The 24,824-nt window shown below is 35.0% G+C and overlaps 1 protein-coding gene across 1 annotated transcript in view; it reads left to right on the top strand.

The window, feature by feature from the left end:
• Positions 1-24,192, top strand: part of SLC30A9 (solute carrier family 30 (zinc transporter), member 9) — a 36,466-nt gene extending 12,274 nt beyond the window's left edge. The window contains exons 9-18 of the mRNA XM_014957819.1: positions 2,567-2,669; positions 4,675-4,730; positions 6,037-6,172; positions 6,576-6,615; positions 7,063-7,134; positions 7,598-7,705; positions 9,011-9,176; positions 14,262-14,391; positions 16,121-16,234; positions 17,792-24,192. Of these exons, the coding sequence (XP_014813305.1) occupies positions 2,567-2,669; positions 4,675-4,730; positions 6,037-6,172; positions 6,576-6,615; positions 7,063-7,134; positions 7,598-7,705; positions 9,011-9,176; positions 14,262-14,391; positions 16,121-16,234; positions 17,792-17,836 (970 nt within the window). The 3' untranslated portion in view covers positions 17,837-24,192. The remainder of the gene's footprint in view (positions 1-2,566; positions 2,670-4,674; positions 4,731-6,036; positions 6,173-6,575; positions 6,616-7,062; positions 7,135-7,597; positions 7,706-9,010; positions 9,177-14,261; positions 14,392-16,120; positions 16,235-17,791) is intronic.
• The last annotated feature ends 632 nt before the right edge of the window (positions 24,193-24,824 follow it).

The raw sequence follows: 24,824 nt of genomic DNA, 5'->3' as shown, positions 1-24,824 counted from the left end.
AGGGTATAAATAGCAAGCATTCACATGATAGTACAGTTTGCCATACATATTTCTCAATTCCCTGTAATTCCTGTTCCCCATATACACCTTAGGGTTTTGAGGTGGTTATCTTTGAAACAAATTTGGAATGATAAATATGTAAAAGCAAATATTAATGCCTTGTAATTTTTTCAAGTTTACAGTTCAGTCGGGATAGATTTATTTGAATTTTTTTAAGTTGTCATTTAAATTGTTAATTTAGGAATCTTGATGAGAATAACTGATTTTGATCTACTTTTGCATTTGTGTGCTTTTTTTTCCCATAGGAAGGCTGATTCTTTTCATGTATCAATAAATCTTAAAGTTAGCAATTAAATTTTTAGAAAATTGACATATTCTGATAGCACGAAGATGTATATCTGTTTTAACACCCTGCCTTTGTTGGTGAATGTATGCCTTCTATGTGGGCTTTAGAATATGGTTGTAAACTGCTTTTTTTGGTGAAACTGCTTTTTTTTGAAGGTGCAGAAGAGAGACTTATTAGAAAGTGCTGCATAGTAGTAGGCTTAATAAGCAAGAGAATTGTACCTAATGAATCATGGTTTGTTGTTGTTATTTCTTGGTATGATGTCCAAATCATTACAATAAATCTTTTTTAGACTTAACCTACTTTCCTACTCTTTCAAGTCCATGCAGATAGAGATGAGGTAGCTAAATGAATCAGTTCAGTTCATTTCAGTATAATAGAGAAAATACTTTCTGAATTGGCGGTCACCAATGTAAAAGATAAATTTGTTTCAAACTGCTTCGGAGTCTTTTAACTGCCTTCTTAGACTCTGCTGATTTTGGATTGTTTTTCCTCTGCTGTTTAAAGTCTTTGCAGTATTTCTTCAGCAGAATTTAGGCTTTCAGGGCTTATTATTTTCAAATGCAGTGGTGAATCTGTTTTTTAAATCAATGCATAATTTACTTGCAGTGAAAACCCAACCTTTTTCAGGAAACATGCAATAGCCTTGATGGTTCTGGAGACTCACTATTTTTTTGGGTAATTATTTCCCATGTCGCACTCTTCATCTTTCTGTCCTATGTCTCCAACTTGCTGGACATCATTAACAGATGGATTTTGCTGGGCCTGACATTTGAAAGTCTTAGTGTGACTGCTTCTCAGATTTCTAGGACGTCAAATCCCCCCACAAATTTGGAATTTTTAGGGGTGAAATAAAATACCAGCTTAGTGCCTGTTGTGTCATCTGAACAGGCGGGGGCCTCACAACTGAATTGTACCTTCAGATAAACTGTCACCTCCATTAATGCAACATTGAGAAGAACAATACAAAAGTCAAGAGACTATGCTCATGAATCTCACTGTAATTTATTTCATTTTCTTTCTCTGCCAAAGATGCACTATGCTGTGAGTTGGAAGAACTTGTAATTAACACAAGGACTTTAAATTACTGTTTAGTGTTACAACAGCCTTCCTTTCTTCTTGAGTTACCTACTAACTTGAGCATTTTTTTACTTTCTACCTATAAATTATGATGATGCTTCAGCAGCTCATGAGGTAATGAGATTAAATTAAAAATTGTAAAGCACGTTCAGGTCCTTGGATGGAGGCAGGTGTAGAAAATAGTGCTACCTCTTGCTTAAAGAAGTGGATGTACTGTCACAGAAACTGTTTAAGGATGACCTTGGAAATGAATGTTATTTAATCAACTCTATAATTTGGTGTATGGCAGGGGGCTGAACTTGCGCTTCCTCTAACTTAAATATAATTTCTTGGCATGTGGTTGCTCAAAAATGTTTATTTATAACATTTAATTTCATTTTAATACTTTTAAAAATTACCAATAAACTAAGCTCCAATATATTAAAAAAGATAGAGGAGAATGTTAACTCTGTAGTCTGATTTACTTTGTAATATGATTCTAACAGTTAGCCTACTGATTGTGACAGTGAGTGTTTGAAGTGAGAGTGTAGGCGTGGGCATTAGCGCTATTAGTTACCTTGCTCTGTACAACGTAACACACTGTTTACTCCAGTGAGCTCGTAGCCTAAAAAAGACTGGACAAGTCACACTGGACATCTTGGAAAAAGGAAGAGTTCTATAGATAATTTTTACAGCATGATCATCTAATGACAGCCTTGTCTTCCTCACTGTTGTCTTACGTTTGTATCCTACTGGAAGTAGGGAACGTTTCTCTACATTATTAGGAGGGGTTGTATAGGAGGCAGAGGATTGAAGACAGAGAAAGGAAATTAAGGCTTGTATTCTCACACTGCGTGCCAGTTAGTTGATCTGAGTAGTGAATGTGATCGTAATCTTAGGACTTAAGACTGCTTAGAAGTTAACGATTTTGGAAAAATAGTGTATATTTACATATCATTTTAGCTGAAAGGGTGTTTTAACAGTAACCATGCAGAAAATGTGTATGCCTTACCTGCCTGTACAGGTCTCTAATGAACTGATATTTGGTTTCACCACTTGCTGGCAGGTAATGCATGATTATACAGCACCTGTGGTTTTGGTGAAAATATTAAAGACCAAATATTCCGTTGTTTTTTAGCTTATTTTTTTCTCTCTTTTCAGAAATGGGTTGAATTTTTTCTTTAAGCTACTTGCTTGGGTTTACACGGGTTCTGCAAGTATGTTTTCAGAAGCCATACATTCTCTAGCAGACACATGCAATCAGGTGAGTATTTTTTCCATTCTGCTTAAGTTAACACTTGTAATAATTTTTCAGGAATGAAGACCGATACTTAGAGTAGTTGTATTACACTTGAAAGCAGTGATTCCCATCTACTAGGGTTCCTTAGTTTGCCTATGCTATCTGAATAGTAAGTGCCAGAGACATGAAGACAGTATTTTGTTTAGGAGGACTAGAGCGCGTGGCAAAGTACTTTTTCTTTACAAAGTTTGCTCATAGATAACAGTGTTGTAGAGAAGCCTAGAAATTCCAAGTTTATTAGCCAGAACTCTAGTTTAAAATGACTTTCAGATGCTGCTGGGATGCGTATTTACAGTGCTCTTCCTGTTTAATACCTGTGATGGTTTTTGAGCTGTTTTGCATGGTTTACATGCTTCCTAGAATTAGTAGTAATATATTCCAGGAGGAAAAAAGCTAGTACTTAGTCTAATGACTGTTTAAATAATTTTGAGGCAAAACACTATTAAAGATGTTTTTAAAATAAACAGTTTCATCTGAGAGAGGGTGGTTTTGTGTTTTACTTTATTATTAAATAATTTCTGTTTTCAGTCATTCAGATTTCAAAGCCTGCCCAGAGTGTGACCAGCTCTGACTCCCCTCGCAGTGGGAGGAAGATGTGCTCTTCTCTATGTGCACGTATTATACATATTTTTTAGCTTCCCAGAAACAAAAGCAAATCTCCCTTGCAAAGGAATGTTATTGTTATCTACAATTTTATCAAACTGTAGGCAGATGAAGGCATGTTTTGTCAGAAATTCACTTTACTTCAGGAACATTGCAAAGCCCAGAGCTCTTTCTGCTCTTCCCTAATCTGAGTGCAAAGCTGTTGTTACTCTGTTGCAAATTTACTTGCCAAAAGTAGTGGTTTGGATTAGTGGTTTCTTACAGGTTTATCTAGCTACTTTTTTATTTTTTTTTTATATTGATGCCAGTAATTTCATGCAGGGTTTATAAGCTAACAGTAAAATAACTGACCTAGTCTAGAAACTTTAAATGGAGAAGGAATCTAGAAAGTCACCTGTAACACTAAATAAAGTCTATTTGAATGGTGTTAGTACTAGTATTTCTGCTAATATGATGTTATTTGTAATATTATCTACATTATTTCAAACCACCAGCCCCAATTACTTGTGTTCTTCTTTCTAAACTAGAGTTTTTTCATATAAACAATTGTTCTGTACTTCAGTTGCAGTTTATTTTCCCTGTAATACCAAGATGAAAGTACACCAAGAAAGGTCAGATGGGTTATAATATTAGTGAAATATACAAGCACTAGGAAATAAGTCCCAGGAGAGGTTTAGTTTTGTTTGTCACAATGCATATGTGTAATGTCACCAGCCTTATCTTTAGGAAGTGGTGTCAGAACAAAATCTCAGTAATCTGGGTTATGTCCTCACTCCTGTCTGCCGTGATCCCTCCCCCTCCTGGACAAGAATGGTGTGATGCCCTTCTTAAAGTATTATTGAGTGCTGTCCAGATAATAAAAAAAATGAAAATTTGGCTTACTGCTGAAAGAAGATGCAGCGTAAAATTATAGCTCTAAATGTATTATGTGATCACCATAGTCCCTGTATAAATTCACTTCAAAAGAAATTTATTTAAATAGCTTTGTTCCCTGAACAACTTCATTCCTTCACATTGAAGCAGAGCAACAACACTTGTTATTCTGTGTAATGTTCACTTTTGGCTGCAATTCTAAAATTATAATTAACAGTAATTATATATGTATACAAACACTATAATTAATTATATGTTTTTTTACATATATATGTATAATTAATTTTTGGGGAGTGGTAGATTTAGATGACAGGTTTCTGAGGATTATATTCTAGCTCTAATAAAATAGTAACAAAAGTAACAAAGCATATGTGCAGATCAGCAAATTGTATCTGCCTTTATCTTTCAAGTTCTGTTCATATAGAATGTCTCTAAATTTACTGGTGGTGGTTTTTTTTTCTTAACAAAATTTTTTTCCTTTTGTCCTAAATAGGCATTGCTAGCTTTGGGCATCAGTCAGTCTGCAAGGACGCCTGACCCTAGTCATCCGTAAGCTTTTTGAGTAAATAATGATTTTGGTAATTATATATCTTGGAGTAAGATGAGTTTTTGTTTGTATGTTGCCTTGTTCTTTTTAATCTGTTTTCTTTGTATCATTTCTGGAGAGCCTGGTTTCTGATTTTACAATAGGTATAATAAGAAAAGAGATTTCTTCCAAACCACTCAAGTTTTAGCTTCAGTGGCTTGGTGTGTGTTATATTTCATGGGGGTTTTTTATGGTGTGGCTTCTGATGTGTATTATTTTAATGTGCATTATTTCTCTAAGTTATTCTGGCCTCTTCTGCCTCTTCCAATGGATAGATCTACTTTGGTTTTAAACACTTTTCATGTGAATGACAAGACTTCTTGAAAATAACAAATACTGCACTTTTCCAGTTTTTAACAAAGTGCTTTACTGCAAGGCAGCAACTTGTATTGCAAGAAGATGTGTTTGACTTAAACTACTCTTTGTTTTTATCTGAGTAATAGAGATATCACTGATAAGTTTTTACAACTTCATGAAAGTTAGAAGCTATACTCTCCATGCTATTTTCTTGGTGTTGACCTGCTTTACACTTCATGTTTTTGGGCAAGTCATTCATACTCTAAGAATTAGTTCAAAATACAAAAAATACATATAATTTACAGAAGTAGTTAATCTTTTCTTCATGAAAAACATCAGATCTTCCTCAATATAGTTTTCTGTACTACTGTTTTTTAAATGTTACTGAAGAAATGTACTGTTTGTAGCTATTAATGCAAAAGGGAAAAAAAAAAGAATAGAGGCACACTTTCCATATTGCTTTACTTCTTCTATTGCTTTACACTGCTCTTAGAAACTGCAAATGTTGAATGTTTGCAGTTAGGTGGACTACTTAAAGATGTCATAAATTTTATTCCCTTTAAATTAGCATTATAAAAGGTGTAGACTGGCTGCCTGTAAGGTTAGAGTTTTCATTTAAAATAGTATTTCATTTAAATGTAAAAATGACATGCATGGGTTGGTTTTTTTTTTTTATAGTAGTAAAATCCTCAGTCTCTGCACAAGGCCTAATATAGCTATGTAAATAGCTTGTTTTAAAAAAAAATAGAAAAATATCTATTCTTGATGTCGTTTTGTGTACTGGATATCCTTTTCCAAGTGGCTTTTTTCCCCCCTTGATTAGGTTGGATTTAGTAGCTTTGTCTTAAATAGATGCCCAGTCATATGATGATAGTTTAAGACATGTAAAAATTAATGGAAAAAAACTTGTAGATGTGTTCACAGAGATATAGAACCTTATTTTGCTAAATCACTTTCTTTGTTTTCACCTAGGTATGGTTTCACAAACATGCGCTATATTGCCTCCCTGATCAGTGGGGTGGGCATTTTCATGATGGGTGCAGGACTTTCTTGGTATCATGGGATCATAGGTTTACTCCACCCTCATCCTATAGAATCTCTTCTTTGGGTAAGCTAATCTTGTTTGATATTGTATCATCTAATGTTTGTGACTTAATAGAAAGTAATGACACAGTCTGAAATTCACTTCCTGAGTCAGTTTGAATCCCAACACAATTAACTTAAGCCATCCTTAATGAGTTTTAAGACAAAAAAAATGTTAAATTATAACTGATCTTATACTAAAGTGAGCTGTTTTTTAAACCCTGCATCTTCCCTTTATATGTCCCAAGAGGTCCTCCTTTCCAGTGTTGCAATAATATATTGCATATTTCAAATAGTGTCGGTTGCTTTTTGTTTAGGGACAGCTACAGGGCACAGTGGGTGGTAGGTTTGGATAGCCTATGGTGAAGAGATCTGTATGAATAAGCATATAACATAATAATTGAGACTTTTTTTTTTTATCCATACAGGCATACTGCATTTTAGCAGGCTCATTGGTATCTGAAGGAGGTATGCAGTTTCAAGAAATATTTATATTTCAGTATTTATAATCTCTAAGAGTACAATGTAATTACAGTAATAGTTGGTCTTTGCTTACGCAGTAAAGTTTTGAGCTCTGTTGCAAATACTTGCTTTGTAAACAAGCAAACAAAAAGTGGGAAGACTTTTACTTGTCTAATATATAATGTCCGTGTATTATATATATTTGTATAATAAGAAGTTGAAGAACAGGTAACTTGAAAAATATATGTAAAATGTCTTTTTGGTATTAAATTATCAGTGAATATAACTCTTCCAATTTGTATGGGAGACACACATGTAGAAAAGAAGGTAATGCTATGCTTTGTTATTATGGAAAGTATCAATAATCAGAGCTTTCTTGATGGCCTGTTGCTATTATATAAAGAAAAGTTCCCTCTTTTCAAATGGAAACAAGTGTTTTTGCTGTTGTTTCAGCTACCCTACTTGTTGCTATAAATGAAATTCGCAGGAGTGCTCAAGCCAAGGGTCTGTCATTTTATCAATATGGTATGTGTCGTTATAGCAATAAGGTATGTGGTTGCTAAAATAGAATCTATTTACCAGTATTTGCATAATGGTAGAAACAACTTTGTCTGATTTACATTTCCCCTTGCTTTATTGATCTGTTTTCTATTCTAGTAACAAATACATTTTACAAATTGGGTGAAAACCTGTTGATTTAAGTAACGCTACTTAGATACTTCTACTAAACTACTTGCATTTTTCAGAATAAATGCCTCTTTAAATTTTTCAAACATTTTGGAGAAGCTTCCATAATTGGCACAAGGCTTTTGTGTATTTATGAATGCTTTCAGAAGCATGTGCATATGCAAAAATTCAGTTTACACCTATATTCTTATGGAAATTTTTCTCTTGAGTTGATGGTGTAAGTATAGTTTAAGTACTGTGCATAATGTACTAAAGCTAAGCTTTCCAAAGCAATGTAACTCTTTCTTTTTTGTGTATGCAGTCGTGCAGAGTCGTGATCCTAGTACAAACGTGGTCTTACTGGAGGATGCTGCAGCTGTTCTGAGTGTGGCCGTAGCTGCTACCTGTATGGGTCTGACTTCTCTAACAGGTAAAATTCTACCTTGGACTGAGGCAAGCAGGATGTGAAGTTCCTCCTGTTCACAGTGTGAACACAGAGTTTTTAGTTTATATTCGTTAACTTTAAATACATCCTACTCTTTTTCTGATGCTTGTAGTGTATAAACCTCTGGAGGTTTATAGTGTTCTCTGATTGGATTTCTAGTAGTTTGAGTTGAAAATATTTAAAATAAAAAAAGTTTGGTTTTTTTTCATGTGTTTATTATTGGTGGGATTAGGCTGGAAAGAGTGCATGCAGATGGGTTTAATTTCCTTTTGAGCTATTTTATCATACCAACTAGGTTATTATTTACTAAAGGTATGTTTATTGTAGTCAGTTAAGTAAATCGCTTTGGTCCATTCTGGGATTTTTGCGCTTCCTCGTTCAGTGGTGTGCAGCTCCCTGTGTGTGTGGGGAGGATTTAAAGACCCAGTTCTTTCCTTCCTTTTGATACCTAGTCCTATTAGTGTTATCTTCAGATTACAGTAGCTGTTCCTGAACAGTGTGGCAAACCTATCTCACACAGGTGGGATCATCTATATGGCAACTGATTCAAAGTCTGTCTTTGCTGCACAGTTACATTTTCTAAAGAGGAAATTTGTCCCTTTTAAAATAGTGGCTTTGGCTTTTCAATTGTTCAAAAAATAAATATGGTAATTTTGTTTCTTTGTGGCTTCTAGTGAGTTAATTGCCAGTGTCATTTTTTTTATATAGAAGTCAGGCTTTTATTCCATCTCTAGCTTCCTTCGTGAAGTTAAAAATACATTACTGTTTCTACAAATCTGAGTATGAATTAATGTGTTTAAAACTCCTTATCTAAGTGCTTTGTTCCAGAAACGGTTAATAACCTGTGCAGGTTTTTCAGTTACTAATTAAAGAACACAGAATTTTGTGCTACTACGTGTGGTTAAATTTATATAATTTTATATTAATAAAGGTAAATCTATAGAGAGAAACCCAAATAGCTGACAAGAGTATACTCATTTATTAGTCCTGTAGGAGACGGGTGGCTGAGGGACAGGAGGGACTTGAGACTTTATCTTAAGATAACTTGTTTTCCTCTAGCTTCATCTTATCCTGCAGTAGGAAAAAATTGCCAGTGTGTTAAAAAAAGCCTCAAGCAAACCAAAAGCCAAAACAACAACAAAAAATCCCACCAGAAAGCAAAAACCAACAGCTCCTAAACCAGCCCCCCCAGTCCCTGCCAAAACTATGTACTCCTTTCAGTGTGAAATCTGAATTGTCTGCTAGGTTTTAGAAATGCTCTGTGAAACTAATTTGACATGTCTTGTTTAGGAAACCCTTATTACGACAGTGTGGGGTCTCTAGGTGTTGGAACTTTGTTAGGAACTGTGTCAGCATTTCTAATCTACACCAACACTGAAGCCCTGCTGGGACGATCCATTCAACCTGAACAACTGCAGCGACTCACTGAGTTACTGGAAAGTGATCCTGTGGTAAGGTAAGAAGCTTTACAGCTCAGTCTTTACTAAGAGCAAGAAGCAGGAAAATAACATTTGGGAAAAAGTAGTTCAAGCATTTTAAATGAGAGAAATGTGGTGACATTCATTATTTTTAGGGTGGATTCTTCTATATTGAGATTTTTAGAATCTTTGTTATTACTAGCTTCTATTTCTGCGCTAAAAATTTCAATAAGCGAATACTCGTACCTCTCAGATGTTCTACAGCTGAAATAAAATTGCAAGTATGTTCTAACAATTACATTAATTACAGGAATTGACAATGACTTAATGAGAAAGCCATCACAAACATAAAACTATTTTCAAATGCATGAAATGCAAGCACTTAAATAATGCTGTAATGTTGCTTTTATAGCTTATTAGCACTTAGATATTTAAATTCTGTTACTGTTAATATTCAGTGTCTGGAATTCTGTAGCAGTTGGCAGTGAAGTGCTGCAGTAGTATTATGATGTAATAGATTCTGCATGTGAGATGCTTACAGAATGAACTCAATGCTAATTTCTCTTTCTTTGGAAATCTGCAATTTGCAGTGAAATAAACTTATAGGTCATTGTAATTGTAAATGGAAATCTTGTTTAAATGCTTTTTAAGGAGCTGTTTTAGCTTAATTTAACCCTATTAACCTTGATTTAGAAGCAAACCCCTTTTTGTTTTCTTCTTCATCTTTATTCAGGAATATATTTCTGTGTAAATCAGCTGGAATATTTTAGTACTTTTTTTATTCATAGTCATTACTGAGCTCTTGGGGGGGAAAACCCAAGCCCTTTAGTTAACACCAGAATACTTGAAAGAAACTAAGTGCTGCATCATCCCAATTGCAAGCAACAGATCTGAATGACATGCCTTTCATTCCAGAAGCTAAAGGAGATTCCTATTTTGGAATAGGATTGTGTTAGAACTTTCACATGTCAGTAACTAAACTCTGTTAAAGTATTTGTTGTGGCCCTGGCTTAGTCTGAATGGTGGAGCATGTGTAAACAATGCTGTGATAGAGTAGGCGAGTTTGCACGGTTATTTAAAGTGCACAGATGGCTTTTGCTTGTCTCAGGCTAGAATCATAAAATTTCTCCTATCCATTTTATATGATATTCTATTTTGTAGGTGGCTATAATTTCTCAGCAGACTTAGTTGAGCTCCTTGCTGTAGATATTTTCTTAAAACAAGAAGTAACTTAATTTTAAAAAAGAAGAATTAAAAAAATGAAGACTTGGTAAGCAAGTGTGTGTTTCTCTTAAGGTTAGAAGCTGAAGCACATTTAAATACTTCTTATAACACTGTTTGCAGGACCTTCTGAATGTGCTTTCTCTTGAGTGATTTCTTTCTTAGATCCATTACATTATCCCCTTTGATTTCTTTTAGTGCACAGTTTGTCTTCGACCAAATTTTTCTTGTAACAAGCCTAATGTCTTGAGCTTGGTTAACTTACCTCTTCTAATAAGACACCTGGTCTTGATCTCAGAGATCCCTTGCTTGTAACTAGGCATAATTTGGGCAAAAAGTTACTCTAATTTTTTTCTTATTCCAACCTCTTCTTATTTAGGTGTTTTGTTTTTTCATTTTCAACTTTCTCCTGTGAAATGAGGAAGTCTCTTAGATCAAGTATTTCTTGTACTGTTTCATCATAGCTTTGGGCTCGTAAGACTTCCAGCATTTTGTTGAATGTTCAGACTTTCTTAAATTGGGTTGTTTATGTCCTACTCTTTCATTTGGTGTCAGTAGGAAAAATGTAAAAGAAGAAGCTCCTGAGTACTCATATGTTTCTATGGCTGTGACTACTATTGGTGTTTTTATTTCAACCTTTCAGGCTCTTCAGTTATCAAGCCGTACCTGAGATCTCATGCAATCATTTTTGACCTTGGCCTTTCAGGGAGGGTTTGCAATCTTTCTTTACAGATGTGTTCTGCCAAATATGAAGGGAATATATTAGGGAATCATTTAGTATTTATCAGAAGGTATTTTAAATTCAGACTGACCAAAGGATCCACAGGTTCTGATGTTCACCTCCCATCCCCTCCACCATCACTTAAACTTACTATTCCAGCAATAGCTTGCCTGAACATCATGTTCCGCTGCTAACTATCAAGTATTTGATTTATCAGACAATTCTAACTGCTCTACTGCTAAAATAAATAACGCGTCTGATGTTGATCTCTTTTTCAGCTAAATCTTGAATTATTTTACAAGGTTGGTTGACAAGATCTGCATTCCCTAAAACCGTAATGACTGGGATGTAATGTTCTTAATGTATTTTTTTTTTTCCCCATCTCTTTCACTATTTTTCCTTGGGTTGTCAGATGACATTGTCTTTATTTAAATGGATTGCCTCATTTGCCATTCTTAAATTTTGGCACAGTGTTGTTAATCTTCTCTTTTTTTAAATTCTCATCAGTATTGCAGGATGAAAAATTAATTGGCTTTCACTGTTACTCATAGTTCTTTTTTCTCTTGAACGCAGGTTATGGAGCGTGCTGAATTAGAAGCGCTTTTTTTCTTTTAAATATCCACTATGCTTCTTTGCTACTAATAGACGAATGCTTTGTTGTAGTAATACATATTTGCTTTTTTAGATCGAGAAAAGAATGCTTATTGCATGTTTTTGCCTATCCTGTATCGATCATATCATCTTTACCATTTCCATCTACTAGCAGACTTGTTTCTGGGTTATCCTTTTTTTCTGCTGTACTTAAAGTGTTGGTCTGTATCACAGAAAATGCCTCTTTTTTTTATGCTTCTCCTATCAGTTTGCTGGACTACCTAATTTCTTTTTTAGGCTTGTGGTTATTTATTTCCCCTTTCTTTTCATTTTGCTTGGTAATTTTTAGTTGTAGTCCTTATTTCATTTGTGATCCAGAATGGGCTTTCAGAGTTGTTCTCAGCTGGAAAATTACTTGATTCCGTTTTTTGCTACACAAATACTCCATTCTGAACTCTGATTCACACCTTTGGTGCCTAAATCTTTCTTGTATTCAGTTTAACTGAAATATAGGAGATTAGGCTTTCAGAACTGTGAAATAAAATACATGCTGTGGTGCAGACTGTCCTGATTCTGTTCTTATGGAATATAATCATGGATCCCTAAGCATAAACTATTCTTTGTGACAGTTTCATCTTAAATTTTTATTTCATTGTAATAGCTATTGGGTAATTGTGCTACTGTTGTGCTGGAAAATCTATCATTCTGATTTGGAGGAAAAAAAAAAAAAAGGACTTGATGTCCTCTAACAGATTTTTCTTTAATGTGAAACTTGCTCTTTTTCACTAGTTTGAATTGATGATGTCTACTAGCCATCCAGAAGCTTCTATAAGCAAGCTTTGTAGCTTTAGTATGTGCACATTTGTATTTTTGAATTATTAGTGATTTTTCTCCTCCTGACTCACTGTCTTATCTTTCCTGGACAGATTATAAGCAGAAAGCTAGACTTTTTTCATTTACATTCCACTGAATTTTGTTATCAAGTTACTGCTTAATGAGAATCTCAAATATCTCGTTATCTTCTTGCTTAGCTCTGATAGGCACTGTATCGTCAACATTTTTAAATCACATGGATTCACATTCTCTTCAATAACCCTCATTGAACCACATCTGTTATCTTAAATACCCTCTTGTGTGAGGAGGTAGTTGGGTGCCAGTTAGGTCACTGAAGTTAATACTGTTTGGATTTGGTAGCTTCCCGCAGAATAGCTGTGTAAATTTGATTGGAGCTCGAAATTCTTAACTGCTACCAGTAAGCTGATAGTTCTTCTAATCTGCTTAAATATTTACTAAGATGTATTTTTTGGTGTCTCTATATTTAGTTCATGATCTATTTATTTTTTTAATGTGCTTACAATTCCATCAACGTTTCCTGTGACTGTTCATCTTAAATTTCTGCTTCCTGTTCTTTGTTGAATGTTCACTCTGGCAGAATACTTCCAAAATATACCTTCTTTCTTCCTGCACCCCTGGTGAAGTTAGTTGTAATTTCTAAACATTCAGATGAGAAGAAACACTTCTAGTTGTGAATAGCAAATTTGCTTAAGACAAAGGGCATGCTAAACTTAAAGATGCTGTGAAATCGCACAACTTAGTAAAATAGATGGAAAGAAAGTTTAGTACTTGCATCAAGTGAGCTTCATTGCTTATACTTAGCTTTAAATATTAACTAAGTTTGTGTTAATCTAATTAGAAAAAAAACCTAGATGATTTTATTTTATATCTATTCCACTATTGAAATGCAGCACAATATGTCTATGTCCTAAGTTTGTTTCATATCTTATTGTCCCTGGAAAAGAGGGCTTTTTGTTTACTACCTGTACTCACACATCACGGAGTTTAACAAACTATGCTATAAAAATCAGAAGTTTTCAAACGACCAAAATACAAAACATTGCAACATTCATTGCCTAGTGTCTATTAGGAACCTTTAAATAAGTACACATTTCCAGGATTTACAAATAGTGTTATTGTGATTAGTTGTGATCAATATTCAGTATGATGAAAAATGAGTTCCAGGCACAATATCCATAACTTTTTCTTATATCAAATGTAACTTTGTAACTACAGAAGCATCCTTTCAATGTATGCTTTCGGTAATTGGCAGTACCCTATTTTCTTCACCTCAGAACTGAAAGTACTTAAATATTTTGAAGTAGTTGCATGTATATGCACAAAAACTGTGCGGTAGCAAGTAAGTTGAACTTAAAAGTTTAACTCAGAATAGATAACTTCTCACTTCTTTTTGTTGTTTTTTTTTTTGGTTTTGTTTGTTTCTAAATACTATTAGTCAGTTGTTAATCTGCGATGCTTCTTGTAGCCTGTCTTTTATTGCAGTGAGCCCTTTATAGATGCGGGATACCTTTCTTGGTGTAGCAGATACCTGTGGAAGTAGTATAATTGGTTAAATATCAATTGGTATTTAATGGAAGTGCATGATGACAAAATGAGGGTACATTAATCAAACGCAACAGTGTTTTAAAATTACATGATCATTTTAGTGTGATGATATTTTGAACATCAGAAGTCAAACTAGCTAGTTGTTTGTTTTATGCCGTTCTACATTTTCTTTAAAAATTATGTGTTTCAGAGCAATTCATGATGTTAAAGCCACAGACATGGGAATGAGCAAAGTGAGATTCAAGGCAGAAGTAGACTTTGATGGACGGGTTGTTACTCGTTCTTACCTGGAAAAACAAGACATTGAACTGCTGCTACAAGTACGTTTAAAAAATGATTTTGTAACTTCCACCATTTGATACTTACTTTCCAATTTCAAGTATGTCTAAACCCAAGATTTTCAAGTAGATGAGATACATTCCACTTCTTCATTTTGAAGGATTGCAGATGTTTTTACTCTGTGTTAGTGTGTTAAATATCTGTATGCAGAATCATATTATGTGTTGCTAAAATAGATCCACTTCTGGGTTGTGTAGGGTCTGGGTAGGAGGAGGGCAGATTTTTAATCCAGTTTTTTGTTAGAAAATGCAGATTTGTTCAAAATTATTTTGATAAGAACATAATTATTCTAATAATTTTTTTACTGAATTGCAAGATCTCCAGTTAAAACTGGAGTCCTGTCACCTGAGAACAATCTGAGAAGCATCAATTTTGGCAGAGCCATTTTCCTTGGGTGCTGAAGATGCAGTGTCGCAGTGTACAGATCCTGCCATTCAGACTAGGTTTGAATATGGATTGCTTGCACCACATGACTTAGCATTTTGACAGTGTTTAGCAATTAACCATCCTTAAGTAAGCATCTGTGTCTTGATTTCGGTGCAGTTCAGAGTAGCTTTTTTTAATCCCTCTCTTCAATATGGAAATGCAAAACTACTTTCAGCTGAATTTGACATGGGAGAGCTATGAACTAAAGAATTATTTATCTAAATTACTAGGAGAGTTTTAAGTGGGCAAAATGTTTTGCTTGCATACCCGTTTTCACGTGTAACTATTGCTTATATGTGCTTGCTTGTGTAGCTACAAGATTTCTTTCTGCAACCTTTTAAAAATGAAAAGTAGATGTCAGGTGTCTGTATTTTACAATTTTCCTTAAACATGACTTTGAAGTTCCCTGAGTTCATGTTTAAGTTACCGCATTTTTTTTTAAAGCATTATTCGGTGTCCCAGTTTTGAAAATGTACTGCCCTGTGTATGTATATTATATATAGTGTGCGAAGTGATCTGTTCTTGTATTGGATTATTTAATATGTTTTTTGAAAGGAAGAGGGCTATCAGCTTTGTACAGCTGAGGCGTGGCAGGTTTGCTTGGTTTTATATTGCCAAGACTCAGTCGCTTTGCTATTAGTACCCTACCTTTCTTTTCAAAGGCTTTGTTTAGCTTTTGTTCTTTATCCGCTATTCCCTTTGGCATTTGCACAGAACCTTCACTGGTTCTTCCAACTAGTATTGTTGGGAAAGTTGTTCCTGATTGTTTCTAGGTAGGCAACTGTTTCTTACACAGGTCATTGTAGTTTCATGGAGTGTCAGTTTTGCAAAGAACTAACTCATTCAAATAGCATTCATAGTAATCCTTGCAGATATAATGTGATGCTCAGAGTAAGCAGAATAATGGAATAGCAAGAATGTATGAAAATGAGGAAAGAATACACAGGGTAGCCTGCTCTGCCTTGCTGTGAGCAAGGGATAATCCAGAAACTTCTAGATTCTCTAAATTTACTTGGAAAATAACAGAGGAAATCCATTAAAGATAAAGGAAGGTTTTATATTGAGTGCAGGTGTAAGGGTAAGCCAGATATTTTCATTGAATAGACACTGTTCTTCTTTGCCTTTGAGACCTAAGAACAGATGATGTTTTGAAAGGAAATAGCAGAAGCTGAAAAGTATTTCCCATCCCCACCCCCTCAACTTGAAATACATCAGGATGTTCCATAGTGTTACTCTTTATTTTCTTTCCCTCATCTCAATCTCTTAAAATTTATTTCTTTCTAGGAAATACAACAGGTGAAAAACCTTGAAGAATTAGAAGCCTTCATGCTTAAGCATGGGGAGAATATCATTGACACACTGGGAGCTGAAGTAGACAGACTTGAGAAGGACCTAAAGGTAACATTTAGCTGCTTATCAGGGAATGCTTATTCTGTGATACATTTTAAACAATATCACTGCTTCTGCTTTTTGGGATTTTGTTTGTAAATGTGGCAGAGGGGAAGAGGTTGATAATCCTAATGCAAATTTTCTTGTTATAGTATCACAAACTAAGTTCTGACCAGCTGCAAACCCTTACTTTGCCATTGATCAGCTTGTTATGTATTGTGGTCCATTTTATACCACTATAGAAAATATTTTCATGAAATGAGACCTCATTGTGTCTTTGTTACTGTATTCTCAGAATGTCAGGTTATTTAAAGGCTGTGTTAACACACTAACACAGAGTAAAAACATCTGCAATCCTTTTGGTTGTAAAGAAGCAAATTCCAATATTTTACTTTTTAAATCTGGTGCTTAGCATTTTATCAAGTTCACCAGTGTGTGATGAGGGCTTTACCCAACACCTTTAGCTCTTGTTGAAGTAGTGCAGTGTTTACTTCTTTTATAAGCCTGTCACAGTTTTCTTATCATTACTTTTTTTTTCATTCTGCTATTTAAATAACCTTTGGTTGATGCAACAAAGGATTGTTTTAGTTTTTAATTTTATACATATCTTGTGGCTGTTAATCTTACTTTTTCTGGCATGAATACAGAACTGTAAGTATACTGACTGCCAGACATAGAGACCAGTCATGACTATCTTTTCTGGTCATCAGGAGACACTGCTCAAGAGCATGGCTGTCTTTGCATATTATATTTGATAAATATTCTAGTTTTATTTCCTATCCCTAGAGTGATGCTGTTTAAAAATGAAAATATTATTTCTTAGTTTAATTGCACCAGCAGATCCAATTCTTCATGGTTTTTGAGGAGTAGGATCGTGACTAATTAGTTTATAAACATGAATACTGTTTTTTGGTATAGGCAGGGATTTCAGTGATTGTTTTGCTGTTGAATGTGCTTTACTAAATATGCTAGTCAGATTCACTTGCTGGATGACTTTGAAGCAGTGACTTTCAGTAAACCTCTCATGGATTATACGATCCTTGTAATGACCATAACATATTTCTACAATATCAGAAAAAGCATATTTCTTAATAGAAACAGTATTTTGAATCTTTATAAATAGCTTCAATGGCATAGAATAAATTATTTCAGCAATCTTATCCATTAGTCAGGAAAGTATCTGTTAAACATGTATCTATCTATCTCACTTTAAGAAAATTTTATTTGGACACTTTAATATGAAAACAAACTGCCCTCTTAAAATCAAGAGAGCTGCTTCATACTTTATAAAGCACGAGAACAAATTCATCTGTGATGTTGGAAAGTAGTTGTCAAATAAAAAGATGGCTTGGCCTTCAAAATATTGCTTATAGTATGGGCCATGTTTGTTGAAGCTGTTCCTCATTATAAAATAGTTCCTGGGTTAAAGTCGTTCCTATGTTACTAGAAAAAGGGATTTGTTATCCAGTTGCCAACATCATACCAGAAATACATTATTTGTATCAATATGCAAAAATGTCTTTGAATATTTTCGATAAAAATGTATTTTTTGACATTTCATTTCAGCAACGAAATCCTGATGTTCGTCATGTGGATTTGGAGATACTATAGACTTGACAGAAGAAATCTTCAGGTTGCTACTATTTTGGAAAGAAGTCGTGTAAAGGGCTGAAGAGCTTGTGGAATTGCAGTGACCTCAGCACCATACCTCCCTTACTTTTGCTGTAGGTTTCCTGGACTGTGAGCGCTGCTTCTGTTTCTGGAAGAGTGCTAGACATGCAGACAAAAATTTCCATGGCAAAATCACTTTTAAACAGCTACTTGACTTAAAATGCACAGCAGAGTCTGTCAGAGTATATTTACTGCAATTCAGAACTTAAGACCTGAGGTTTAGTTAGGCAAATATAGCTGCCTGAAAATATACAACACACTTCGTTTTTCCATTTGGTCCCTTTGCAGTCAGTTTGCACTTCTTTAGTTTCTTTCAAGATATCATTAAAGGTTCTTGGGAGATATTAAGATTAGCTAGGAAGAGTTTGTTCCAGTGGAACCTGCCAACCTTAAACTAATTGTAATATTTCAGCTGTGTGATTGTTTCACAGTTTTCCTTTTCTTTACTATGAGATGAATTCTTTCAAACAGGCGCTGGCCTTCTCTCAAATACCATGACCTGGAAACCTTCTTTTTGCCACTGTTGTGATTACCAACTGCACTTCAGAAAAATAAGGTTTTTGTCCTCAGTGGAGTCAGCTGTACATGGGTAGCCAGAGCATGTCAAGTTACTGTGAAGAAATTAACGTGTAGAGATTTCAGTGAACTTCCTCTGGTTAAATTTTGTTCTTTTTTCCCGTCTTTGACCCTTGTTCTCTTATTTCTGAGTATCTTCAGATGTAATCTGGGAGATATTTATGGTAGTGCTTATTAAAAGTTACCTGGGGTTTTGGCTTTTTACACTTTTAATAGGCTGTATTGCCCGATATGGTCTTTGCTAGAAGGTGTAAGAGATGTCGTTGGAAGTTACAATACTAAAAATTGTATTAGAACTATTTATAATTAAACAAATGAATACATTGTATTTTTAATTTATTTACCTCCAGACATTATCTGAATTCTAAGGCGCTTAGTTTGTGGTTTTTTTTTTTTAAGAATTGACCTTGCTTGTTTGGGAAAGTAAAGTAATTCTATCGGTGTTCCTCAATAATCCTGAGATAAGTGCTTAGAGTTTATAACTTTGAAATGTGCAATTGTACCACTGTATATAATCAGCCTCGAGGCTTTCTGCAATAGACACCCAAGTTGTATCAGATTCTTTGAGACCCAGCCTTTATTAATAAGGCCATGAGTACTGATCCATACAAGTTAAAATACAAGTGAAATAACTGCATATAAAGAACTCTGAGGAAAATGCACTTTAACATATTTCAGTACAATGAGAATTGCTCATGGGTGAGAGGTGATAATGAGATCCTCCATGACTCAGTTGCTGAGTAATGACTGACTTGCTGAAAGAAGAAATGTTGATGTGAAACACAAGTCTTCAAAAATCAATTTAAGATTAAATTGTAAGCATTGCAGCAAATAATTGTGGAGACCAATATGTCCAGATTTGACTAAAAGCTTTTTAGAATGTTTTTTTTTGTAGTAAGTGTCACTTTCCAGTGAATTATGAGAATTTAAAATAGCATGCCTTTTTACAACTGCAAAGCACTTTGCATTCTGTTTATTTTAAGTAGAAAAACATTCCAGAGTTTAGTTACAGACAGGACAGTAATTGTGGGAGAAGGGATCTCTTTAGTGCTCTTGTCCATAATCCCTTTTCACTGGTGGCTTCTTTATAGCATATTAGTTTATTATGGCTAATCTGCAAGAAGGCTTACGTTATCTGGGTTTCTCCTGTTGTAGAACTAGTTAGTATATTTAAGCCTGATGATTTGAAATGCAGTTTAAAAGTAATTTGGAAGTGTATGTACCAAGTAAATAAGGCATATCTTAGCACATTATAAGTTATGTACCTTTCTCCTTACCCTTCCATGTAAACTTCATCTCATCTCAGTACGCACTCTGCTCATGTTAGTCTTATTCATGAAGAGCACTGGAACCTGATAATGCATAAGCTCTTTCCTTCTTCCTAAAATATTTATATGGATTTTGAATTTGAATAGACACTTCAATAAACCCTTTATTCCAGAAATCTAAAAAACCTGAAAAGAAGTAAAATTGGGAAAATGCTCTTACTGGGGAGGTTAGTGGAGAGGGCCAATGTGGCACAAGCGGTCTGTGTGCTGGAGGTACTGAAGCATGAGTAGTGTTAGCGTGCACTTTGCAGGGTGGAAGTTTCACTGAGAGGTTGGTAAACGTTATCTCAATACCAAAGTGTTCCCCTATCTTGTTTAAGAGGAGGCACGAGTTTATATTCTTACAGGACACCTGCTCCAAGAGTCTATAAAAATGTTTTCTTATTCATCAGAGATGTAATTCTTATGAATTCTGGGCTTAATTTCCTTACGTGAGTCAGAAGTGTACCCATCCACGTATATTTTGTTGGTATTTCAAGATAAAATTCAGATCCTTGTTTCCCAGGTACATTATTTATTATAGCATCACAATATGTTCAATTTAAGAAGCCAGAACTTGAATATTTTGGGGTCCATAACAGTTGCATAGTTTGAGGACCCAGTTCCATTTTTACAAACGACCTGGATGGTGATAACTGCAGGAGGGCCGGCAGACTGGGGTGCTTTGGAAGTTTACGTGTTTTGCAGTTGGATGACAATACTGATTCATTGAGCCTGTCAGGTTGGAAGGGAAAAGTAATTCCAAGCTGTTACATTTTATTATATATATTATAATTTGCAGATTCTTTTTAACAATTTTGACATTTTCACTGCTTTTTTTTTTCTCTAAACTGTCTTGGTGGTCTAAAATTTGAGGTGATGTGGGTCCACTAGTTAATTTACTTTTGTTTAGTGGTTTTGGGGAAAATGTTTAGCTAATGCATTTACATGATTTCTGGAATTACATGATAGAATCCTCAGAATTAAAGAAAGCTTATAAAGTGTGGAGGAGTGGATTTTTTCTTTATTAAAAATGCAATTACATAATGTTTCTTTCTTTTAGATTGATTTTAAGGAAAAGAATTTTTAAGGAAAATGAGGATTTAGCTAACAATAAGGTTATATTCTAGGATTTTTTTCAATTAAGGTGTGTTCTTTTAAAATAACTTATTTTTGTAGACTGGCCTTGCAGGTTCTATTTTTTCAAATTGTATTTGAAGTCCTACTGCCCTCTGCTTTGTGAAAGATCGCTTGTGTGTTGCTCAGTGTCTCAATTCAGTAAAACTTGCAATGGTTGAAAACATTGTCTTAGTGTTCCAATGTGCTGAGTGATATGTATTTTAAGTGAAAGTTGGCTGGACACTAATAATGCATGTTTTCCTGGAGAATTTGTTTTGCTATAAAAGATAAAATTCTGGAGTGATTATCTTTCCCCAATGAATCAATTTCAAGTCTAAATTGCCTCCTTTATACGCCATGGAATTCAGTATTTGATGTGGTCCCCCTCGACCCCTCCACTTTCTGAAGCATTGATTAAGTGTATTGGAGTAGTAAACACTTCAGAGGATTTCTGTATTACAGAGACTCTTTACTGTGTGCTCTGGTCTGGAAGTAGCAGGGACCTGGGGAACAGGAGAACATAGTTTTTCAGGACATATTGCATTCTTTATCCTCTGACTCATACTCAAGCTGAAGGTTTTGTAGCCTCTGCTTTTCTCCTTCCTTGGATTCCCACACAGATTTTATTATTTTTTAAATTACTGCTATAGGAGGAAGCCATTATAAGCATCCTAAGTTTTTAATAGCAGGGCTAGATGCTACTCTTGGTCTCCGGATTTCTTGTTCAGTGATAGCTGACAGTAGAGATTGCTGTTTTGAAAGCTACAAATCATGTTAGCCAAAAATACCAGAGTATGCACCAGTTCTGGCAGGTGCATTTTTTTTCAGCTATTTTCGGAGACTCAGGTTTTTATTGAGATATTTTTACTGGTCCCCCTTTGATAAGGGTGAGTACGGGGAAGAGTTTTAAGTATGTTTTGTCTAGGTAATACGCTGATTGCAATTCTGTCTTCTCCTTATTTGTTATTGTTTTAGCTGACTTACCTTTTTTCTGTAACAAAGAAAAAATTCTGCGTTATGGAAGTACCTCTAGTAATGGTGAGTGCATCGAATACAGGCTTCCTGCAAAGAGTTTTTTGGCTTTTGTGTATTGAAAGCGTGGCAATTTTTAGAAATTCTCAATTAGGTAATCCTTTTTCCTGAAGTTGATTTAGATGTGTTTCTTACAAAAGAATCCACAGAAACACATTGTTTAAGATTTGAAAGAAAAGTATTTCATTTTATGGTCACATGTTCTTTAGGCACTTTGGGTTGGTAGAATAGAGCAATTGATTAATATTGACTCCTGTACAAACCCTGAACTTTAGTGCGTGCCCAAAGGCTTACATTGCAGAAGTGAATATATAATGACAATGTCCTTTTTCATTTCTACCTTCAGGATTGTGCTGCTTCTATTCTATTGTTGGCTCTGAATAGAGAGTACAACTAACATCTCTTTTGCAGTTTACCTGCTTAATGTCTATGAGAAGTCGAGGTGTACCAAAAAGATTTTTTTTGTGGAAGGGTTGCATAGCTTAAATGAGTAATTTTTTCCTTTCTTGTTAGCGAGACACAAATAATTAAGATCAAAAGTAGACTATATCTTTACTGCATATAAAAAGAAATAGGAATCCAGGCTTTAAAGCACAATAGTCAGATTTTTGAAATGCGTGTCCTTTGAGGAAAATAAAATGTGCCGGGAGCTCTTAAGTGGTTGTATGGACTATAGAAATTGCAGTCAATCAAGCTTTGCTGAAGCAAAAGAAAAGAAACTGTAACAAAGTGTGTGGTAAAAAGAAAAGAATGCAAGGAAGGAAAAAACCTAAGGTGTTGAGCACTTGGGAATAGGAAAAAGATGAACACAATCTAAAAAATGTGGGCAGGAATAAGAAATGATGGTTGGAGAGGAGAAGAACAGTAAGAAATGATTTTTTTTTTTTTAATTAGAATGCATAAAACTATGTAATATGTCATTCTCTTTATTTTAACAACATGCAAATAGTTGGGTGATTCCTCCCTCCCACCCCTGGCAAAAACTTAGATTTTTTTTTTTTTTCTTCCCTGTAAAATCAGTGCCTCTGTTTGACTGTTTACGAATATGATACTCAGTCTTGCAGGTATAAACCTATTTGTCCTCTGAAAATTGAGTCGTACTGCTAAGGGTGATGGTGTACTCTCAGTCTGGAGCTTTGTTGGTGAGGTATGTATTTGGTGAGTGGAGGGTGAGTAATTTTAGTTGTGGAAATGGGAGCTGGAGTGAATTAAAGAGAAAATGGATTGATTCTTTCAGCCAGAAAATGATTGAAACACTATACTAAAAAGAAGGTGCAGTGATCCAAGGTCTACAGAATTCTTGCAGTGGATTGTCATGTCAGTCTGTATTTTTCGGGTTGCTTAAATGTTTGTGGCTAAGCAAGATTTCTAGTCAAACCATCACATTCTGAAAAGGGGTTAAAGAAAACATTCAAAGCAAAATGTGGGAAGGAGGTGCATTTTTGAAATACCACAGACAGATACTATAACAGATTATAGTAGATAGGCAGAAAATTGTTCTATCCTATATCACACAAGGCTCTTGAGGACAATTTCTTTGTAAATCAAAGCCATCAATTAAAAGGTTTTTGTTACTTTTTGTAAGTGTTACGCTAACAGTAAGCCTGGTCAAATTTTTGTATTTTCAGCGTTCGTAGTGCTGTTGTGGGGAGGAGGCGTCTGTTAATAGGGGAATACAGCTCCCCACTCAAGGATACATTTGATTTTAAATACAGTCTAAATTTTGGTTATAAAAACTTGTGAGGCTGTGATCAGCTGCTTCAAATCTGAAGACAGAAGGAAAAAAAAAAATGTGATGGTGTATAAATGATGTAATATAAAGGGTTTTTTTTTGTAAGTTTCTCTTCAAGATGATGAAGAACTATGTGAGAAGAAGTGTTTGAAAAATGTTGGAAGCATTTGGAAAGCATTTTGGCTATTGCCAAAATTGTATTAAATCTGAAAGTCAACAGGGAGGATTTTCACTGGTGGTAGGACTTTCAAAGGGCAATCTCAAAGTTGAAACATTTTTCGATGCAGCATTTTCATGAAATGGTGTGCTCTTCCCCTCCGTCCTGACGCGTTTTGGTGTATTGGCTTTTTCATTCTGTGTTTTGGTTACTTCATGTTAGCGTGGGGGGAGTCATTTTGATTAGTGAGGTGTAGACATTTAAATACTTCTCTGCATATGTCCTTTCTTTTGTAATTATACTTGAATTCGGTACATCCTGTAAAATGTCTGGAAGTTGTAATTATTCAGTAAAATGTTCCATAGCCGGTAAAGGTTGTGTTCTGTTAATTCAAGCAATTCCATATATATTGTAAAGGTAAGCAATAACACTGGCTTTAGGCAGTCCATGATGATTTGCTACGTTTCTGAATTCAAAATGCATTTAACAGTGTTTTATGGGTGCAAAACAAAGGTTATATCCATCCATTTGTGCTTGTTGTTCAATTTGCCTTTGTTGGCAGCAGACTCTCTGTTCAATAGCACCCTGCCGAGGGTACCCCGGCTGTATTTACTGACCCTCCCCGCTTCACTGGTGACTGTGCCTCTCATCCCACCCGCTCCTGAGGAGCACAGGTGCTTCCTTAGCACAGAGCAGGCTCTTTCTGCCTGCCTCAGATGCCCCACCGGCACCATCTCCGCTCTGGACTTAGTCCTGACCCAGATCTAAGAGTGACATGAAGAAAGGGAGTGAGAGAGATGGCTTGGGTATAGCCAAGGGTATGGAGAATATCTCAAAGAGGTTGGGTTTATGTAATTTATGTAATATTTATGTAATAACTGTAATTTGACAATCCCAACAAAACTGTCTAAGTTCTTAAAACCCCCCTCAAAAAAAAACCAAACAAAAAGACCCCAACCAAAAAAAAACATTAAAAATGGGGATGCATGATTTTTCACTGTTCTC

This window comes from Calidris pugnax, unplaced genomic scaffold (genome assembly GCF_001431845.1).
Source record: "Calidris pugnax isolate Ruff unplaced genomic scaffold, ASM143184v1 scaffold349, whole genome shotgun sequence".
NCBI classification, from domain to species: Eukaryota; Metazoa; Chordata; class Aves; order Charadriiformes; family Scolopacidae; genus Calidris; species Calidris pugnax.
This window is presented reverse-complemented; position numbering and strand designations above follow the sequence as displayed.